General features: G+C 43.8%; 1 protein-coding gene across 15 annotated transcripts in view; it reads left to right on the top strand.

Annotated features, from left to right (window-relative positions):
• NRXN1 (neurexin 1) overlaps positions 1-20535 on the top strand; it is a 1133747-nt gene that overhangs the window by 120625 nt on the left and 992587 nt on the right. For 10 of the 15 annotated variants that reach the window (XM_066625856.1, XM_066625821.1, XM_066625864.1 and 7 more), the window contains exon 2: positions 14106-14123. The exons of the other annotated variants lie outside the window; for them this stretch is intronic. In XM_066625856.1, coding sequence (XP_066481953.1) covers positions 14106-14123 — 18 coding nt within the window. The remainder of the gene's footprint in view (positions 1-14105; positions 14124-20535) is intronic. 15 annotated transcript variants of the gene reach the window in all.

The following is a 20535-nucleotide window of genomic DNA, read 5'->3' as shown; positions in this document are numbered from 1 at the left end:
CTCTGTGTCCTCTCCAGCAGAGTATCTCCTCCAGCAGAGTCCTGGCAGTCCCCTTCTCCTGTAGGTCCTGGTCAGGTAGTGTAGGTCTGGGTAAGGTCACTCTTGGTCAGCATCAGGCAGCCTCTTGGGTCCTTCTGAAGCTGCCTTTTATCCTTGGATGTCCGATTAAGTCCAAATTAGGCTCAGGTGAACCATGTCTTCAGCCCATGTCCATTCATAGTCCCATCAAGGTCAAAGGAAGCTCATGTGTCCAACCAGGTCTCCATTGGCCTTGATTGATTACAGCTGTGGAGCCAGCCCTGCCCTTCCCAGAGCTGTCAAACAGCTGTCAAAACTTGGAATCGCTGTCAACACCACATCATCCACCTGATGTTCTTCTGATCTTCCATTACAGTATCTAGTTGTAGAACCAAGCTTTACTGTTTATACTCTGGTTACTAACTAGCACATGAGCTAGGGCCAGGTGAAATGACCATCACATTGCCCAATGCTAGATTCCTGGGTTTGCTGTGGGCCAAACTACATGTTCCACTCAGGACTCAATCCTAACCCCTTATGTCAGAGCTTTCCAGCACTGAAATCAGGGCAATGCAACTCTGAGGTCAGGGAACAAACATTCCCTTACTTTGAGGAGGCCTCCATGAGTGACACCCAACTGCTGGATGCAGCACATGTCCCATTGGCACTACTATGCCAGTGCTGGAAAGTACTGACCTAAGGGGTTAGGATTGCACCCTGAATGCATAACATGATCCATAAGTGTTTTGATTTTTTCTATAAATAACATGTGATGGGTCTGCAAAATGTAGTAGCATTATGGTAGGGGTCAGGGATTTTACTGCTTTGTCCCATCACAGTTTTGATCCTAATCACACTACCACAGTCATTATTTTTTTTGTGATAAAGCCCTCTTCCTTTGGCTTTCAATGCCAATGGATTGGGAGCCATGATTGGGAACAAAACGATAGCTGGAGCAAAGTCTTTAAACCTCTCATTCCCACCATGTTTTGCTCCCCTCTCTCATGTGTTGTTTATAAATAAAACTCATGGCCCAATCCTTTCAAGGAACTACAGCAGCAGATCTTATGATTAGGCCCAGATGCGTTAGGATGGAAACTATGCCACCATTTGGAGCTGCCAACACAAATGGCAAAAAACACCTAGACACTCCACTGATGCAGGTAAGATGGCAGAGGGAACAATTTGTCCGAGGATCAGAGCAGAGATCAGATCGGACAGAGGGCATGTTGAAGGTGGTCTGAGGCAGTACTTGGTGGCAGCTGCAGCAATATCCTGTGCCCCCATGCCCAAACTACCCCCCAGATCTACTCAGATTTATGCTTACAGATGCCGGCATTGGGGCTGGAGTGTGGCAGGATAGGTTAGCAGAGAAGTGCTTTACTTACCTCACTGCCCTGTCTGGTCCCCAGCTGGCCCACAGCCTGCAGTTTAGGTTGCATCAATGCAGACCCAACATAGGACTGAGCCATTAGGCTGCTATCGTATGCACACTTACCTAGGAGTAAGTCCCATTAAATTGAGTGGATCTTATTTCTGAGTGGATACGCCTAGGATTGCACTGTAAGATCTCATTTGGTTTCATGTGTAGTTTGACCCTTAGTGAGCAATAGATGATTCAAGTATTCTATAATAGCTAAACAAATTGGAAGGTTAAAATACATGGCTTTAAATGAATATGCTGATGTGTTTCTTTTCTTTTGTAATAGCTAGTGGGCAGGGAGCGCTTGAAAAATGCAGAAAAACTTTGAAGGATAGGGTCCTCGTTCTACTATACTTTTTACATTAGAAAATAAGTTTCAGCTGAAAGCCAGTTGAAGTGGTTTCTCCTACTGCAAAGAGCACCCAGTGGCGGGCATACAATCCTGATTAGAACTTTTGTGAGGAAAAGGATTAAGATACTTCCTCCTGCCATTGTGTGGTTTTACTTTGCTTCACACAGCCATGAATGGTTCAACAAAGGGGGATGAGGACACAGGTCAACATATACAGATAAAGTAATGTGTATTTTGGCTGAAACCCTTTTCCAGAAAAGTTTGCATGCAACAAAGTATTGCATGGTGTTTGATCTAGATGCAGGAAAAGCCAAGTTCTAGAACTTTAGAACATTTTCACAGACTTCAGTGGGGTTGGTGGCAGTTTGTGAACTTCCGCAGAATTTTGTGGTGCAAGAGCAACACTTGGGCGGCCGGCGTACATGCTGAAGTTAGCAAGGCCAAGGGGTAAGCCAGAACCGCTCTGACAACACTTGTCTGGGTTGATGAGGCTGGCTGGCGAGCCCCTTGGCTGGTGCGAGCAAAAGCTTATACAAGGTTTTCCGGTGTGGGTCTGTGCTGGCCGGCTGTCTCGACCCTTTGGGGTTGGCTGTGATAGGATAACTCAGTCCTCGATTAAATGACACCTTGAGCCAGGATGTGATGACCTATTTCGGTCAGGGGGAGGTAGATGGCCAGTGCCATTTCCCCCAAGCTATTAGATGCCAGCACGCTGGGGAACTTTAGATAAATTTTTCCCTGCTGCAGGTTTGTTGTTTATTAATAAAGTTTAAATCATTCCAAGCCTGTGTCTCGTGTGCTTCTTTGGGGAGTGCTAGTGTAAAAAGTAATGTGTATTTTGGCTGAGACCCTTTTCCAGAAAAGTTTGCATGCAACAAAGTATTGCATGGTGTTTGTTCTAGATGCAGGAAAAGCCGAGTTCTAGAACTTTAGAACATTTTCACAGACTTCAGTGGGGTTGGTGGCAGTTTGTGAACTTCCGCAGAATTCTGTGGTGCAAGAGCAACACTCAAACCAAGAATGCTTCAATTTGAGGAGAGTTGCCATGGAGCAGGAACTGATGAGATTTGGGGAAAGGGACTGGAGACGACCTTTTTCTTTTCCTAAGATAGAAGTTTTTGGCTTAGTGTTCATGATGTATTTGATGGAAGGGGAAAAGTTAAATGTCAGCAGCTCCCTTTCAACAGAACCTGCCAACTCTAAGCTGTTCCTTTGTTGGTGTATATGTTCTAATCTTGGGTTCTGGGATAGGGTCAATCAATCAATCAATCAATTGTAAATTTTATATCCTGCTCTTTCCCCCCCCCCCCCAACAAGGCACCCAATGTGACATACAGTGTTCATTAACATACAATAAAATGCAGTGGTAAAAAGCTAATATGAAAAAAAATAAGAAAAAACCTGAAGCCAGCAGCATAAAAACATACATCATACAAAAAGCTAATGGACTATGGAAGGATAGGAAGTAGTGGAGTGACTGGGGAGACTCCTGGATGGTAGAGACTGAATGGATTTCACCTTCATTTTCATCATTTTACTGGAGATGGCTGAATTTCATTTTCATTTCTGTCATTTATAAGTAAAGAATGACACTGACCATTTCCTGGTTGTAAATGTCCTGACCCAAGCAAGCCTTTTGGGACTGGGGTTGATTTTGATGGGACAGAGAAATTCCAGGGTAGCTCACTGATTGTTGGTGGCAGATCTTTTGTTTTTTCCTTTAAGTTTTTTCCCCCATCATCTTTTTGTTTGCAGCTGCAACAACAATGGTGGCACAATTTTCAGAAAGGAGGTCTGCCAGCTGCTGTCACTAGTTAAAATTTCCCCCCAAATGCTCTGTGAATGACATTGTGCCATTCTGTAATGGCTTCTGGGGAAAGTGCTGCCTTGGGTCCCCTTAGGGGAGAGAAAGGCAGGGTAAAAATATGAAATAAAAAAGGTGATGGTCAATCACTGCCAGAAATTTTTCAGAATTTCTAGAGCTCTGGCAAAGTAACTCACACCCATTTTTGCCACCTGAGAATGGGGTGGAGAAAATAGGAGAGGCGTTTTAGATCAACCTTAGCAGAAACAACTGTGTGTGTGTGTGTGTGGCAGGAAAATGGTACTATGGTGTGTAAGAAGATGGGATACTGCAAACAGTGTCTTAAAAAAACGGTTCCAGTGGTGTTTATGCACAGCACATGCAGCACTGAACAGACATTGCTCTGAGTCCAGTAGATCCATTCTCTATAAGAAGCACACAAATAGTCAGAGTGGGCGGTGCTGCCCATCTTATCATTATGGCCAATCTTAATTTATATTACTATGGAGTTAATATTCAATTCTGCAGTATTGCAAACCTACCTTCCAACACCTCAGGCTACAAAAATGGGGTGCTCTGTAAATTTGAATAAACCTGGCCTGCAAAACCTGTAACCCACCAAGACAAATGCAGCCACTTAAGCAATGTACTGTACTGTGGTTTGCTAAGAGCAAAATGAACATATTTCTGTTGCCTGCCTAGGAAAAAGAAAGGTATTGTGAAACATCACATGTTGCTTGGTAGGCCACAAATTGCACACATCTGGATTACCATAATTGTTTGGTCTCAGAAGTTTCACAGAAAAACAGTCACATATCGGAAGACCAATGCAATCACTGTTTTAAAATGTGCTGCTGTCCTTTCCATTTAAGAATTGTTGTGCATGTCTTGACTGGAATGAAGAGCACTCTAGTATCAAACACAGTTTCCTTATAGACTGTGATCAAGGCACCTCTTAACCTTCTGTTCAATAAACTCTATAGATTGAGCTCTTTAAGCTGTTTATTGTCAGGCATATTTCCCAGATCATAGACTATTCTTGTAGCTCTTTTCTGAGCCCTGTCCTACATCACTTTCTATAGATTTTCTTTAAGGCCAAGGGGGAACTTTTAAATACTGGCACAAGAACTAGATGCTCTGTTCCAGTAACAGTTTCCCTAATGTTCTGCACTGATCCAATAAGACCAACTTACTTATGAAATAAAAGTTCTCATTCATTAGCTTGCTTATGGTATTCTTCTGTACATATCTAATTATCATGTATACTTTTTTAAAAAGCAAGGCATAATGGTGCCAACCCTTGAAAATAAGAAAAAAATCTAAGGGGGTGTGTGTATTAAATATTGCTGAATGGTTTTTTTCTGTGGTGGCCTCTTGAAGCTCTGGAATCACTCACTGAGTTGGATGCAGCTGATCCAGGAGATTGCCTCTTTTAAATGAACTCTAAAATTCTCTCTCATTTAGGTCTTTTCTAATTCAGGAGATGAATAAATAACCTCCCAAATGCTTTGATTGCTGAAGAAAGTTACATATTTTCTCTTTCTCTGACTGCTTTCTCATAAGGCTTCTAGAATCTTATGCTTGAGGAATCCTTGCTTAGATACATGCTTTTTATTTATATAAAACATCATATCTTGTCCTTTCCCTTTGTGTTAGGGTGAACCACCCTGGAAAAGAGGTACTGAAGTTTAGCTCCCAGTTTTAAACTTTTGTAGGGAAAATGAATCAGGTCATCCTTCGCATTCAGCTTTAGGCTGCAGTCCTAACCATACTTTCATGAGAATAAGCCCCATTGAACAAAATAGGACTTACTTCTGAGTAGACCTGGTTAGGATTGTGCCCTTAATCTCAAAAGTGCTATTCAATAATGAAAATTTGTTTAATAAAATGTTTTTTGAGCAAGTGTGTAATGTTAAGTCCTTATCTGCAGTTTGTTTTATCTCCAAGATTGCAATGAAGGAATTTTTTTCCTAGATCTCAGGCTACAAAGTGGAATTATGGGACAAAGAAGCAGTTGAACAGTTCCCTGTGGGGAAAAAAAACCAATCAAAAATCAGTTGCAAGCTATTGACTACATGGAAGTTAACCTTAGGCCACAATTTTGAAACCACATTCAAACCTGCATCTGTCTTTCTGACTTCATTGGGACTTAACAGCTCCCTAGTGGCTTCCAGATTCCTGCTGAACGCATTTGTGCTGGTAAAGTCCCATCACAACCTCAGAGAGTAAATGAGGTCCCCATACAGACAAGACACAGCACCCAAATGAGGAAACAATTGAAAATATTTTTTTCTTGCCAGCACTTTTGCAGTTGGAGACAGTCAGCAAAGGCTTTGTAGTCGCATCTCAAGGGCAATACAAAGCCTTCCCAGCAGTGCTGTAAGCTGCCTGGTGACCAGCTGTGACTCTGTCTCTTGATGTTTCAGAATCAATGCGTGAATCCTAAATAAATAGGTCTGGAAACCCCAAGGAGGCAGAGATTCCCCAGAAGTGTTTTCAGGGGCAACTGAATTTCATTGATTTGAACAAGCCAGCCACTGTGGAGGATGAGGTGGGGCTGGTTCTCAGCAGATATGCCGGATCCTAGCCCCTGTTCCTGAGCAGCACAGAGTGGCTGTAAGCTGCTCCACTCTCATCAGACTTATGCCACCTCCAGAGGTGCTGCAAGTCCAAAAAGACCCATTGGTGCTGTGGTGGCTTACCTGGGGGTAAGGGGAAGAGTTTCCCCTGACCTGCAATTGAGCCATTTTGGGCCTCTAACTTGCGCTGCATACAGTGCAGGTCTCCTGGCTTGCCTATCCCAGTGCAAGATAGGATTGTGCTGCACAACATCCTTCTTTAAACTGAACAACTTAATGCCAAAGCGTGAGTAGCGAATAGCAGCATATAGATTGTTCTGTTCCTGTCTTTTTGAAGGCTCTCTAAAGCATGAGGCATTGGAAGAGATCAGAGTCAGAATTTTGGCCTTCTAGATCAGGGGTGTCCAAAGTTTTTGGCAGGAGGGCCACATCATCGCTCTGACACTGTGTTGGGGGCCAGGGAAAAAAAGGATTAATTTACATTTAAAATTTAAATAAATTTACATAAGTTTACATACATAAATATATTAAAGATGACCTTATATGAATGCATGAAGGTCTTGCAATAGCTCAAGGCCTATAAAAGGCCTTGCACAAAGCTGGCCTTTCCTTTGCTGTTGCTACTGCATCACAGATGTGAAACAGCAAGCAGTGGAGGAAGCCCTCATCCCACAGCTCACATGAGAGGTCAAACAGTCACCCTTATGCTGAGAGCAGTTGCGTCGGGCCAGTGCAGGCTCCAACAAATCTCCGGAAGGCCAGAGGCTCATTGGAGACTGGGGGCTCGCTGAGGGCCACATTGAGAGGCCTAGAGGGCCACATGTGGCCCCAGGGCCAGGGTTTGGGCACCCTTGTTCTAGATTATGCACTACAAAGTGTAAAGTGAACATATGCTAAGTGGAGGCAAGATATCCTCTTGGGCTTGCCAAGGAACATTTTGTATTTTGCTTGGATGTGCTGAAATGCTAAACTTCTGTACTGTCCTCCCTTCCCTTCTCCATTCTTTCCTTTCTTGCCTTGTTCAGCTGTGTGCCTAGTCTTCTGTGACATTGTGTGACAGTTGAAGACAACCAACCTAGCAACCCTTTGCACTTTTGACTGGGGCAGTTGGGGAACTAGTGTTTGCAGCGGTCACTTTCTCTGCATTGACCTTTTTTGATCAGCGTAGCACTGATTGACACGACAAAGGTCCAATGGAACAACTCTCATCCTTTTCTTAAATACTTTGAATTATTCCTGGCTCTGTGCTCCTGTTATTAAAGGTGTCAAACACATTAAAGAGCAGTGCAGGCACAGCTAGTGCTCAGACGCTGGCAGAAGCAGCCAGAAGTGCTGCTCTTTCTCCCGCTGCCCCCCTGTAAGACAAGTAAAGATAAACCTCGTATACATCTGCCTGACCACTCCCTCTCCTGGTTGGAGAAGGAGGAGTGATGGAGTCCTTTCCTGTTTAATTTACTTCGGCCTATCTCAACATAACATCCATCTTTCATGCAGGACCTGTGTCAAGGGAATGAAAGAGTGGATCTGAGCTCTTCTGGTTTGCTTGAAACAGGATTAGTGCAAAGGAAGGAGGCAGTGAGGAAAGGAAAGTGAAGGAAAGGGGTAGGCAAAGAGAGGGAGAAGCGGCTAGGGGAAAACTCCCCCCCACTTTCTTCCTCCAGTGACTGTGTCAAATTCTCCAGCCTATGTCCTGCAATGCACATGTAACCCCTTCAAGTGCAAAGCATTGATGGTGTATCCTGGGGGCTCCACTCACCCCCCTACCAAGTGCCAGAGGAGCAGGAAGAGAGCATACATATCCTCTTAGATGTAGAGAGCTTACATATTGCGTCCAGTGCTGCCACCTTCATCACAGCTTCCTCTAGAACAGTGGTTCCCAAACTTTTTAGTGCCAGGACCCACTTTTCAAAATGACACTCTGTTGGGACCCACCTAGCTTTACAAGACTTTTAAAAAGTTTTGCTTTACTAGCCTCTGTTTTTATTCTTTTTACTATTGTGTACAGCAGTGTTTCTCCAACTGTGGGTCAGAACCCACAGGTGGGTCATGAGCCAATTTCAGGTGGGTCCCCATTCATTTCAATATTTTATTTTCAATATAATAGACTTGATGCTCCCATGGTATGTGACTGCATCTGGGGAAATGTTGCACATCTGCACTTTCAATAGGCTACCATGTATATTTTTTCAACAATGATACTCAATGGAACTTACTCCTGGGTAAGTGTGGATTGGATTTCAGCCTAGGATTGGTCAAAATTTTGCTGCTTGATGATGTCACTTCCGGTCATGACATCACTTCTGGTGGGTCATGACAGATTATCATTCTAAAAAGTGGGTCCCGGAGCTAAATGTGTGAGAACCACTGGTGTAGAGCATTGTTGAGCTCCATGTTTATTGAATCTGGACCATTCTGGTAAGCTTGCATTCCCCTTTGCACTGAGCCAAGACAAGGTCACCTACTCATGAGTAAATGTGGTCATGCTTCTCTGGTTTATTTCCATAGGGCTCAGTACATTTTCCTTGTCAGCTATCAGCTTGCCCATTTCTTGACCCACCAAAAATCAGGTTTTGAGCCACTAATGGATCCCAACCCACTGTGTGGGAACCACTGCTCTAGAAGGTATGTTAGGCCCCCAGATGGGCTCACAACATACCTTCTGCTAGTCACTAGAAGATATGGTAGAGGTGGCAGCACTGGAGTCAGAGATAAGCCCTTCCCATTCTCCTCCTGAATGCTAGTGTATAAGAAGATGGAGCCAGACTCTGTGCTGACAGAAGGATGGAGGAAGTGGTGATAGGAACAGGGTATGGGGCACCCCCACCAACTCACCACCTCACCCAACTGCATTTTCAATTCACCTCATGGATTGGCCGGCCTTCCTCTGCCTCTTCCACTGGCTAGAGGCAAGGCATGGTTTTTTGGCTGGCTACTATGTTCAGTTGTTCAGCTACCATATTTCCTGTTCCTAGCCTGGAGGTGCAAGGGATTGAACCATGGTGGACCTTCTGCAATCAATGTTATTATGCATTGTTATCATGCATTGCTTGACATGCTGTACCACTGAGCTTCAGCTGCCATCCTTGAATACTGACAACTTTTCAACCAAGTGGTTTGTTCTTATTTTGTTTTAGCTACACTTATGGGAGACTGAACAGATATTTTGTCTTGACTTGTAGAGGTTTATATGAGACTTACAAAGCCATGTAATCATAGAATCAGGGTTGAAAGGGACTTATAAGATCATTTAGTTCAACCCCCTGCCAGTGCAGGCTGTCTACAACTGCAAGATCCCTGCCAGATGGCTATCCAGCCTCTGCTTAAGGACAACCAAGGAAGGACCTCCAGTGATGGAGAGTCTACCACCTTCCAAGGCAGACTGTTACACTACCAAAAGGTTTGTACCACCAGGAGGCTTCTCCTAACATTTAATCAAAATCTGCTTTGTAATTTAAACCCATTTGTCTAGATCCCACCCTTTGGAGCAGCAGAAAACAAATCTTCCACATGACAGCTACTCAGATATATGTAGATAGGTTTTGTGACCCTGCCAACTGGGTGCTTTGTCAAGTCGGTGCTCCTCTTTTATTTAGTAGGGGGATAGTAACTGGCCCTCCTCACCCTAGCAGTGTCTTTTTTAGTGGCTGTCTCCTGGTGTTCTTTTGCATCTTTTTAAATTGTGTGCCCTTTTGGGACAGGGAGCCGTTAATTATTTGATTTTCTCTGTAAACCGCTTTGTGAACTTTTCATTGAAAAGCTGTGTGTAAATACTGTTAATGATAATAGTAATGTCACCTCTTAACCATCTCTTCTCAAAGCCAAACATGCCCAACTTCTTTAACCTTTCATCATAGTACACAGTCTTCAGCGTCTTCACGATCCCAGTTTCCCTCCTCTGAATCCTCCCCAGTTGCCCACTTCCCTCTTGTAATGCGGCATCCAGAACTGGACAGTATGCCGGATGGTGTCTGACTAAAGCTGAATACAGCAGTACCATTACTTCTCTCAGTCTGGAGATAGTGAAGATGTTCTAAATATATTTGTTTATGTCATCACTTTTTATAATAGCACATACAGACAAACCAACAATCCAATCTTCCAATTTGGAAATTATATGAAGCAAATTGCATTTAAGTGAGCTGCTTCTTCTAAACAAAAGATCATTTTCATTTAAAACGTAAAGGAAAAAAATACTGTCTTTTTCGGGACTTTTTGTTTGTTTTCTCTGTGATTGTTATATGGTTTGTTGACCTTGTTGTTTTTTTATACATCAAATGTGTTTCTCACATATGCTCATCATTTTCATTCTTTTTGTTTCTGACAAACGTGATCTATCATGCACCAAATGCACTCTCATGAGTAACTTAAGTTACAGGTATTGAATTCTTATTAGATTGAAGATGTAGCTGCACATCAAAAAATAATTTACAACCCAGTTCTAACCATTGATACTTAGAAGTAAGCCTGCTTTGGGTGACAGCTTGAAATTGTAAAAATTTGCAAGTGGACCTAGAATTTTTGCTTCCGTAGTAACATTTTTGCTTAACATTTGGTAGAGGAAGAACTGAGAAATATTCTCTTAAATATTATGTTTTATTTCATAAGTTATTGCAATTGTGGTAGCTGTTAGTGCAGTTTTAGTATTCCACATGAACTGGGAGTTCCCTTCAGAGTGGAAGGGGGAAAAAAACTTCATTTACTAGGTATATTCAGAAAAGGTGTGTTCACAATACGTTCAGTCCCCATGTCGCTTATGGCTATGAGCTTCAGCAATATAAATTATGGCCGTGCCCAAATTATTTTGTTTAGTGTCTTATGTTGACTCTCTATTGAGCCACTTAAAATTATATTCAGTTTTACTAGTATAAAGATCACCAAGTTTCTCTTTTATTTTTGTTCTCTGTCCTGTGTATTTCAATTAGTGTTGAGGACAGAAGAGGAACAGCTGGATTTTATATTTTATAAAGGTGGCTGTAAAACCATTATTTTCTCTTCTACCAGAAGCCCTGGGATTGTATATTTATGAAGATCCAGGCAGATTTACTTTCTACCAGCTCCTTTACAGTGGTTCAGCTTTCCACAATGTTTGCCATGTGGGTTGCTAAAAGAGAAACTACTCTTGTGTTAGTAATCTTACCATATTTTGGAGCACAGACACTAATTTTCGATGTTTTCCTTTTGACAAAAATAAGCTTGACGGGTTCAGCGGTGGCAACTTCTGAATGGAAAGCACTTAAGGAAAAACTGTTGCATGTGGATCACATGTCTCTAGACTGCAGTCAGTTTGTTTAGGATTGAGTGCCCACTTTTGTGCCCTTCAAACCACTTATCTATATATAGTTCTACTGCAGCCAATCAGAATACTTGAGAGCATGCTGTTTGAATTTTGTGTCAGTTATCTTATCATATTTTTAACAATTTCATATTATTTTGGGCACCATATATTTTCCTGATTTTTGAGTGGAAAAGAAATTATCATTGTTGATGGGACATGTCAGTATTTTTTCTGGCTAATTAATATAATTATACATGATTCTGTAGGTGTTGCTCATCTGTACTAATTATCTGCTTGATATTGCCACAAATTATCCAGGCTGCCCTGTTTACTAGACTGGCCTTAAAAGGGGGAAAAATGAAATTAAGCAAACATGCTGCTGCTTCCAAATGCTTAGAATATAGAGAATGATTCTGAGCCTTTAGCAGCTGCATATAGTAAGGGTAAGAAAGAACAGGTAAGAAATTCCACCTGTTCAATGCAAATCCTTTGTTAGGAAAAAGTTGGAAAGGAGAGGGGATGAGATAGCAGAGGAGGGCAGGGATTCTCTAGTACCAATCGATGTGAAGAAGGGATTTCAGAAGTGAAAGTTCTCTTGCCTTTATGACGACAAACCTGCAGAAACGTCTCCTTTTAAAATCCTGCATAAGTCACGAGTACCTGATCTCTGCATCTAGTCACTGCAGTGGTCCTCTCTAGTGGCCTTAAACATTAAAGCAAAATGCATGGTGTATCTGCACTAGAGATGCAGGCTGATGGGCAACCCAAGCCTGAGCTGCCCAGGGTGCATGGCCACGGCGGCACCTGAAATGACTGCCGCTGCATCCTGCGCGCTTTGGTCAGCTGCCGACAGCTCCTCGGGAGAAGGGAACTTTTGTTCCCTTTCCCCCAGTAAAGAGAGTAGCCCTGCAATGGGGCTACTCAGTTCACCACCAACCAAAAGGTCGGCGGTGAATCAAGTACCCTGTGTCGGGCGGTGAGACCGACGTGGAGGCTTTGGATCCAGTGGAGCATTGCTCCACCAGTCCCACCTCCATTCCCCAGCTCCCTCCCCCAGCATGCCTCCCCCCTGGCCCTTTCCTGCCTCCCACCTCCCGCCTCCCCGTAACGCCTCCTCCCTGCCCTCTCCCCACCCTCCAGCTGCCTCCCTCCTCCCTGGAACGCTTCCTCCATGCCTCCCCCATGCCCCCACTTGCCTCTCCGCTGTTCAGTGGTCCACATGACGGCTGAGCAGCAGAGGTTGGGCACCCGCCCTGTGGTAGCCTGGTGCCAGCCAGCGCTGGGCTACCACTGGCGTTTGCCCGGTGGTAGGGCCTGCACATTATGGCACATTTGTGATAGTGCATGCTGGTGGTGAGCCGGCACACTGAGCCCAGGATTGGGCTCATAATCCTCATTCCTTTTCCTCATTCCCTTTCTAGGGACTTGAGAAATATAATTATCTAACACAGAATTCTAAGCAACTTCAGCAAACTATAATTCTCCGAACTGTATGGTAACTGTAACCATCACAAATAAATTGGCATGAAACTAAAATACATTTGTAGTATATTAGGGTGAGTTAGGGGTTCACCAAGCTCGGAACCTGAGTTTAAGGTTGTCACATTTTTAAATGACGCTCCTATTGTGTCTTTGACATGCAGTTACACCTGGATCACACATTTAGCAGGGAAGCTTTTCTTGGCAGGGAAAAGGAATCCCTGCTATATGCTTACGTGTCTGGCTGCTGTAAAAGAGACAGGAGAAATGACAGGTTTTGTTTTGTTTTTTAGTGTCAAAACTCTGCCCTGGAACATGCAAAGCAGCAATATAAGAGTTCTTCTGAGCCTGACTGCTTTTTCTTTCCCACTGAGTAACATCAATCAATTCCCCAGCCTGTGCTACCTTGGGGAAAGGGCTCTGACTTTAGAGAGTGGGCCTTTTAGTCAGGCTTGAATCCCAGCACCTTTTTTTGTTTCTCCTTTTAGAGCAGTAGTCTCCAAACGTTTTGGCCAGAGGGCCACATCAAATATCTGGCGTGGTGTTGAGGGCCAGAAAAATAATTTAAATATAAAATTTAAATAAATAAGAGATGGAACTTAGATGAATGAATAAATGAATGAGTGAATAAAATTCACTCAGCCTCTCTGGCCCTCAGAACATCCTCCAGACATAATCAGAGCACAGTTCTGGTCATGTTCATTTGAGTGGGCCAGAGGCTTTCAGGGGACTAGAGGTTGGCTGCGGGCCAGATAGAGGCTTTCCACGGGCCACATCTGGCCCCCAGGCCAGAGTTTGGAGACCCCTGTTTTAGAGATTAACCACTGGACATGCTGACACCTTTTGAAATAATTGACTAACCCAGCAACTTGTGATGGATGAACCCCAATATCACATAGGCCCATTCAGTCAACAAATCCCTTTCACTTGAGAAATGGCACTCTTTTTGTTTCGTGTAGTGTTTAGAATTGGGATTTTTATTTTCATGGAAGACACTACTGCCTTCCCTGTGCTTTTGGTCTCCCCCTCCCCTTCTGGATGGTAGCAGTGGTTCACTTGCATGTAGTGTTTGGTGCCTTGCATGATGCTCACATGCAAAGGCAAGTTCCAGTCTGCATGCTGCTTAATGAATGTTTTTTTTTCCTTTTCTCTCCCTCCTTGTTATGTGCTTTCAGAAGACAACTATGTGGAAGGTGGGTGCTTTCTACCTTATTTTCCTGAGCTCTTTTCTTCTCCCTTTACCCCTTCTGTTTAGTGTTTTGCCTCCTGCTTAGTGTTTATAATGGTGCACCTTATCCTTACAGACGGTAAGTTGATTTTCTTCTTTTCTTCTGAGAATGTTCAGGTTTCACCATGTCAATGGTTTATGTTACATAAAATGCACTACTGAAATGAGGAGAATCTCTGCTTCATTTGGGAAATAATAAGGCAGAAGGCAGCATTATTACACTAATAACTCTAATGACTCAGGAACTAAAAGAGAAATAAAAGAACCCCAAAATGTATTGGTAGTTTGTAATCTCATTAATTGGGTAGCCTGACTCACTGGTTGCTTTTGAGCATTTAGAGTTGGCAAACGTTCAAGATGAGCTAATACCTTTCCTTTTTTTAATTGATACAAATACGTTACAGAGTTTCAAATAGTGGTCACAATCCAGCAAGCTTCTCTAGAGATTGCACAGTACCTAGTAGAGATTTAAACTTATTTTTCTAAATCATCAACAATCAAATAGTAATAGACCACTAAGCACTGCACAGGCATCTAAAAAATAAGGCAGACAATTACTTTAATTGTGGCATGGAGAAATAGCTGCTAGAGAAAAAATGGACCCCAATGTGGGCACCTAGAGTGGCTTGCTGGATTGTGACCGCAGTGTTTTATTTTAGAAGAGTACTTACTCTTTAGTGGAAACAAAAAGAAATAAAAAAAAAAAACATACTGTGGATTCCCTGTGCTAACTTCATGATTCTTTGGTGCAAGGGCTGGGTCAATGAAGTCAATTGTGACATTGTGATGAAGGGTGGTCTTTTATAGCAACACCTCTTTAGTATAGAGAGAAGCTGATTTCTTTTTGTTCCCTTGGGGAAAAAACCAAACTAACTAATGGTAGTTGAAATTCTGAAATTATTTGCAAAATTTCTCAAAATTCAAAGTGGAACTGTTCAGTTGCCTTTCATTGAGCTAATTGGCATAGAACAACATGCATTATAGTCCCAGATAACACTACTAAGTGTCAGATGGCTCCATCCTTAGATGCATCAACAGCTTCTTTCTCTTTAGTATTAGACCTAGTTGTTATTCTGTGACTTTCTTCGTAACAATGATGCAGACCCTCCGCAGTCTGATAGACCAGACTCCTTTGTGTAAGCTTCTTTGCAAATTTAACAGAAAGAGGGGATATTTGCAATAACTGTCCTTGAGTAAGCCATCTGAACCACACAACTAACAAATAATCCTGTCTAGGCAGAGTGTCGGTAAGTACATTGGTTGGTTGCTATGGATGAATGTGGGTTTTCTAACATCTTACGGTGACCACAGTATGTTCATGCATTGATTATTGGCTCTGATGTTCATGGGAAGCCAATGATGCTTTTAGGAGAAACCCTTCCTATTTATAACCCACTAAGCTGAACACAGTTTAATAGCAAAGTATTGTTTCAGTTCATATTCACTCCTATCTAGAGGTGGATTTTTTTAGAAAGAAAAATGATTGAAATGTTTTCTGGAGAAGACCTATGGTTTAAACTGCATTTAAAGCATTTAATAAAAGGGTCTATCATTTGAGAACCTAATATGGCTAATATGAAAGTGCATAGTGAGTCAGAACTTCAGCCAACCTGTATCCATTGGCCTTTACTGCACTCTGTGGAACCACTTTAATTAACAGCAGAAAAGAATTTTTTTCCTGTTAAGCAAGCATTTCCTTAGCCAAATTAACCCTAGGGAAAACAAGATAGACATAAGCTACATTGGCATATGGATTGCAAAACAGCTTGTAAGGAAGGTTAGTAGTTGCAAGATTAATATTTGAAAGTTAACACTTAATATGGATATAGATTTCTACTTTTTTAATTTCTTGGGGCTCATTCATGTGACCCATCTTTGACCTGATGTTCGCCACAGAAGAAGCATTTGACCTAGGGAAAGTCTGCAGAACTTGTGACCTACCAAGCTGAACAAAACCCACTAGGCATATATCAGCTTGCTACCCCTCCTGTTTTGCTGGTCTGCTATTGTGGGGCTTCAAACAACAGGGCCATGTTATAGCATCTGCCAGGTCACAATATGTGTTGGTAGGCTGCAGTGGCTTAATGGATCACAAGTTGTGAATTTCTGAGGGGCAGCCTAATCCCAACTAAATTCTCCTGTGCTGATGCAGTGGCGCCAGCATGGCCTGTGCTTTATTCTGCAGCGGAATTTTTCATGCTGGAGGAACATTCATCCCCTTGCCCAAAGGAAAGCCCCAGCAGCTGCAATGGGGCAACACAGACCTGCACCTGCTAAACCACTGGTGCAAGTCCACATTACCCCGTATCAGCAGATAAAGCCTGGGAAGGGTAATAGGCTAAGGGGGGGATAGGATATGGTGTGTACTACTGCCACAGATCACAAACCCTCCCAGGCCCAATCCTCCCACCTCCACCCTGTTGCTGTCCTCCCCCTGCCACATTACACCCCTCCCTGCCCTTCTTCTGCCCCTGCACTGCCCAGCTCAGAACTTACTGAGTCCAACACATGCTGCTCCCTGCACTGGCGCCGGTTGGTCGGCACAGGCATTCCTGTCAGTGCTACTAACTGGTGCGTTGTCTCAATATGCTTTATGGCATGTCTGTGACAGCATGCGCTGGTGGAGCAGTCACTCCCAGGCACAGACGCACCGTAGGATCGTGCCACTAGGCAGTGTTTGCACTAGTTGTTAATCAGGGATAAGCTATTATGTGCTCCTTCCAGGCCACACAGTGCTTCTGTGTCTGTTCTGCACTAATCCTCTATTTCCCAAAAATGTGGGTTTCTGTATGCAGGTGGACTGGTGGTGATTGCAAAAGCAGTGCAGCCCATGCAGCCTGCAAATTAGAAATTGTCCAATGGCATATAATTTCTTCTGTTACAGAAACCATTTCTTATTTTCTGCCTTTTCCTTCTATCCTTCTATAATGTAAGAGCCACAATCAGGATGAGAAGATTCAATCTTAGCCAAATATAATATTGTTCTGACATTAAGGATGGGAAGCCCAACCCTATCCATGGTGCTGCTGCCAGGTGCAGGGGTGCCCAAATGGTGCACCCCTATATCCAGTAGCCCACCGGGGCCATTGGAGGTCTCCTGGGGGAAGGGGGCTTTCATTCCCTTTCCTCAAGGAAAGCCCCATGCCCCGCAATGGGGTTTCTGTCATGTCTGCACCGGCTATTTTCCTGGCACAGACAAGAGAAACTAAATATTGGTCTTTGCTTGGGCCGGTCACTCCCCCCACCCCAGAATGCCCCCCCCCCCCATCCTGATGGCCCTTACCACCATCTGGCACTCTTACCTTGCTCTGGGCAGCATCTGTCCAATGCTGGGCTCAGTGCCAACTGGCACCAGCGCTCCCTCCTCACAGGGTACTGTAAACATGCTTTATGACACATTTATGACACCCAGCACCTGCTCTGGAGCTCAGCATCAGGACCATATAATTGGGCCCCTAATCCAGATGTAACATATTTATTTATTAAAACATGGCTGCAGAATGAAAATCAAGCTTTAGTTACAGTATGTAAGAACTTTTAATAAATGAGAACTTTGCAGAAAAAGAAAACTACATCTACCTAGATTTATAAAGAGAACACATAGAGAAATGTGGTTTGTAAACCTGCTCACATTTCATCATGCACAGGACTCATTGCCATTAGTAAAAATTGTGTTTATCTCACTGTGTGCAAGATTGCAGCCTCTCATCTGTAGGAATACATAGGCTCCAAGATGCAAAAGGACATGTTAGGTGATCAATGGGTGGGGCACCCCTGCTGTGTAGACTCTGTGCATAGGAGCTGCTTAGAGTTTAGGCATGAACATGACTATTGTAAATGTCTTACAGCTCATTTCAGCTCTTGCCCCAAAACATTTTCAAACAGACTTGAATACATAAGGGATAGTTCAGTCTTTCAGGTTCATCCTTTTGCAATTTTGTCATACTTCAAAACACAATTTATACTCTGCATGCAGTTTGTTGTCTGGGATCCCAAGTGCCATATGTGGTATTCTGCTTGCACAAGGCATCTTTTGAGCTCTTCCTTCCAGCAGCTTTCTCATGGTGCTACTGATGGGAGGAGCCATAGCCCTTCCATTTGCTCATGACAAGTGCTTGATGCTTACACATAGGTGGAGGGAGTGGATATCAGCTGAATTCCTTTGCTTTATCTCCAGTACTACTGACCCATTCTGCACACACATATATATGAAATCAACACCACTGTTAGCTATTCCCTTTCAAAATCTAAATGATTCTTAGAGTAATAATTTTCTGTACTGCATTAATCATTCCAGTCTTTGGCTCCCTGTAGGCTTTTTAAATCCACAAACTAATATTAAGTATCATTAAACCCATTTGTTAGCTTTTTATGTATTAGGGCCTTCACTTTTAAAAGGGGCATATAAGAAAACTTTAATATCTCATATAATAATCACCAGCTCAGTAAAAGGCATGCTTAACACACTGCTGCTGTCAATGTGACAAGCAATAAGTAAATAGGAAAAAAAAAATGAAAATGCAGTTAAGGTACTGGACCTGAAACACTGAGAATATATCTCATACATGGCAGAGTTTGATAAAAATTGCTCTTTGTTTATTACTACAATTAAGGATGCAATCCTATACACACGTCCCTGAGGAGTAAACCCAACTGAATACCATGAAACATACTGAGTAGAAACGCATAGATTTGTGCTGAGGCAGTCCAATCCTATTCCCGGCAATGCCACCAGGTGCAAAGGTACCAAAATGACTACTGCTGTATCCAGCAGTGCTGCCGGGGCTACCAGAGATCTCCTCTGGGGGACTTTCATCCCCTTTCCCTATGGAAAGCTCCAGGCCTTGCAGTTGGGCTTCTCAAGTCAGCGCTGGCTGTTTTGCCAGTGCAGGTGAGAGAACCTCCATGTCGGGCATCGCAGCACAACACAGACGATCGGATCTGATGGAGCAGTACTGATCCCACTCCCTCCCAGGCCAGGCACTCCCCCTGCCCCACCCTCCCTGCCTTGAAAAGCCTCCCCCCATGCCACAGACCTTTACCATCACTTGGAGCTCTTACCTTGCTTTGTGCAGCATCTGTCTGACACTGGGCCAGCACTCCCTCTTCACAGGGTGCCGTAAATATACTTTATGTCATATTTACAACACCCAGTGCCAGCGCTGGAGCTCGCCGCTGGCGCTAAAGGCGCTGGAGGGCAATAGAATTGGGCCCTAATTCCCATTGATCATAATTGCAGAAGTAGGATGTTACCACTGTATTGGCTGCATGAAACATTTGTAAATAGCTTTAAGGCAAAGACCATCCATACCAGGCCTTTCTTTTCGTTTTGCAGTGCAAGCCTGTGCATATCTACCCAGAAGTCAACCCCATTGAGTTTAATGGGACTTTCTCCCAAGTAACAGCCCAATCCTGAGCTGCCCAGGGCACCCAGCCTTGCTGGCATGGAGAATAGCAGCTGCCGGATTCTGTGCACCCCAGGCTACTGCAGGTGGCAACTCGGGAGAAGGGGACATTGTCCTCTTCTCCCAGGTAAAGTAAGCAGCCCCGCAATGGGGCTACTCACTTTACCGTCGACCAAAAGGTCGGCAGTAAAGTAAAGGCATTTGTGTAGGGCGCTGAGCCCTGCATGAACACTTTGGATCCAGTGGAGTAGAGCTCCACTAACCCGCCTTCCTCCCTCCCCCTCTGCATGCCTCCCACCCACCCCTGCCTCCCCGTCACGCCTCCCCCCACCCTTTCTCCACCCCTGCCGGCATCCCCCCTCCCCAGTACAAATCTTCCCTGCCCCCCTCCCTGCCCCGCTTATCGTGCTGCAGCTCGGCGATCCATGAGACCCCCAAGCCGCAGAGGCTGGGCGCCCGCCTCGTCCTAGCCTGGCACTAGCCCAGCACTGGCCGGCGCTGTGCTAGCACAGGCAGTAGCCTGGCGGTGAGGCTCGAAGCTGTGGCACCGAGCCCAGGATTGGGCTCTCAGTCTGTATTGGATTGCAACTTTAGTCTTGGATAAGTGGATCGAAGTGAGGAAGTTCTGAGTTTCCCCTTTTTTCCCATACAGTCACCATCACATTTGGATGAACTTCTGACTTCTGCACTCTGATCAATTTATCAGTATATGGTTCTAACTCATTATCTCTAAAAACAGGTGCAAAGCCTCACTGAGCACAAATTTCAATAAAGCATGGTTCACTATAATGGAGGCAAAAGTAAGATTCCTATTCTCATCATTCATTGGCATCCTTCAGTCTCGGAAGACTATGGTATCGCGCTCTGAAAAGTGGTTCTGGAACAGCATCTAGTGTTCTTATTCTATTCTCCTGGTTAAAACAGTGTTATCTTCAATGCAGAATCTACGTTGCACAATGGAAATGTATCTTC

This window comes from Tiliqua scincoides, chromosome 1, assembly GCF_035046505.1.
Source record: "Tiliqua scincoides isolate rTilSci1 chromosome 1, rTilSci1.hap2, whole genome shotgun sequence".
In the NCBI taxonomy this organism is placed as follows: domain Eukaryota; kingdom Metazoa; phylum Chordata; class Lepidosauria; order Squamata; family Scincidae; genus Tiliqua; species Tiliqua scincoides.
This window is presented reverse-complemented; position numbering and strand designations above follow the sequence as displayed.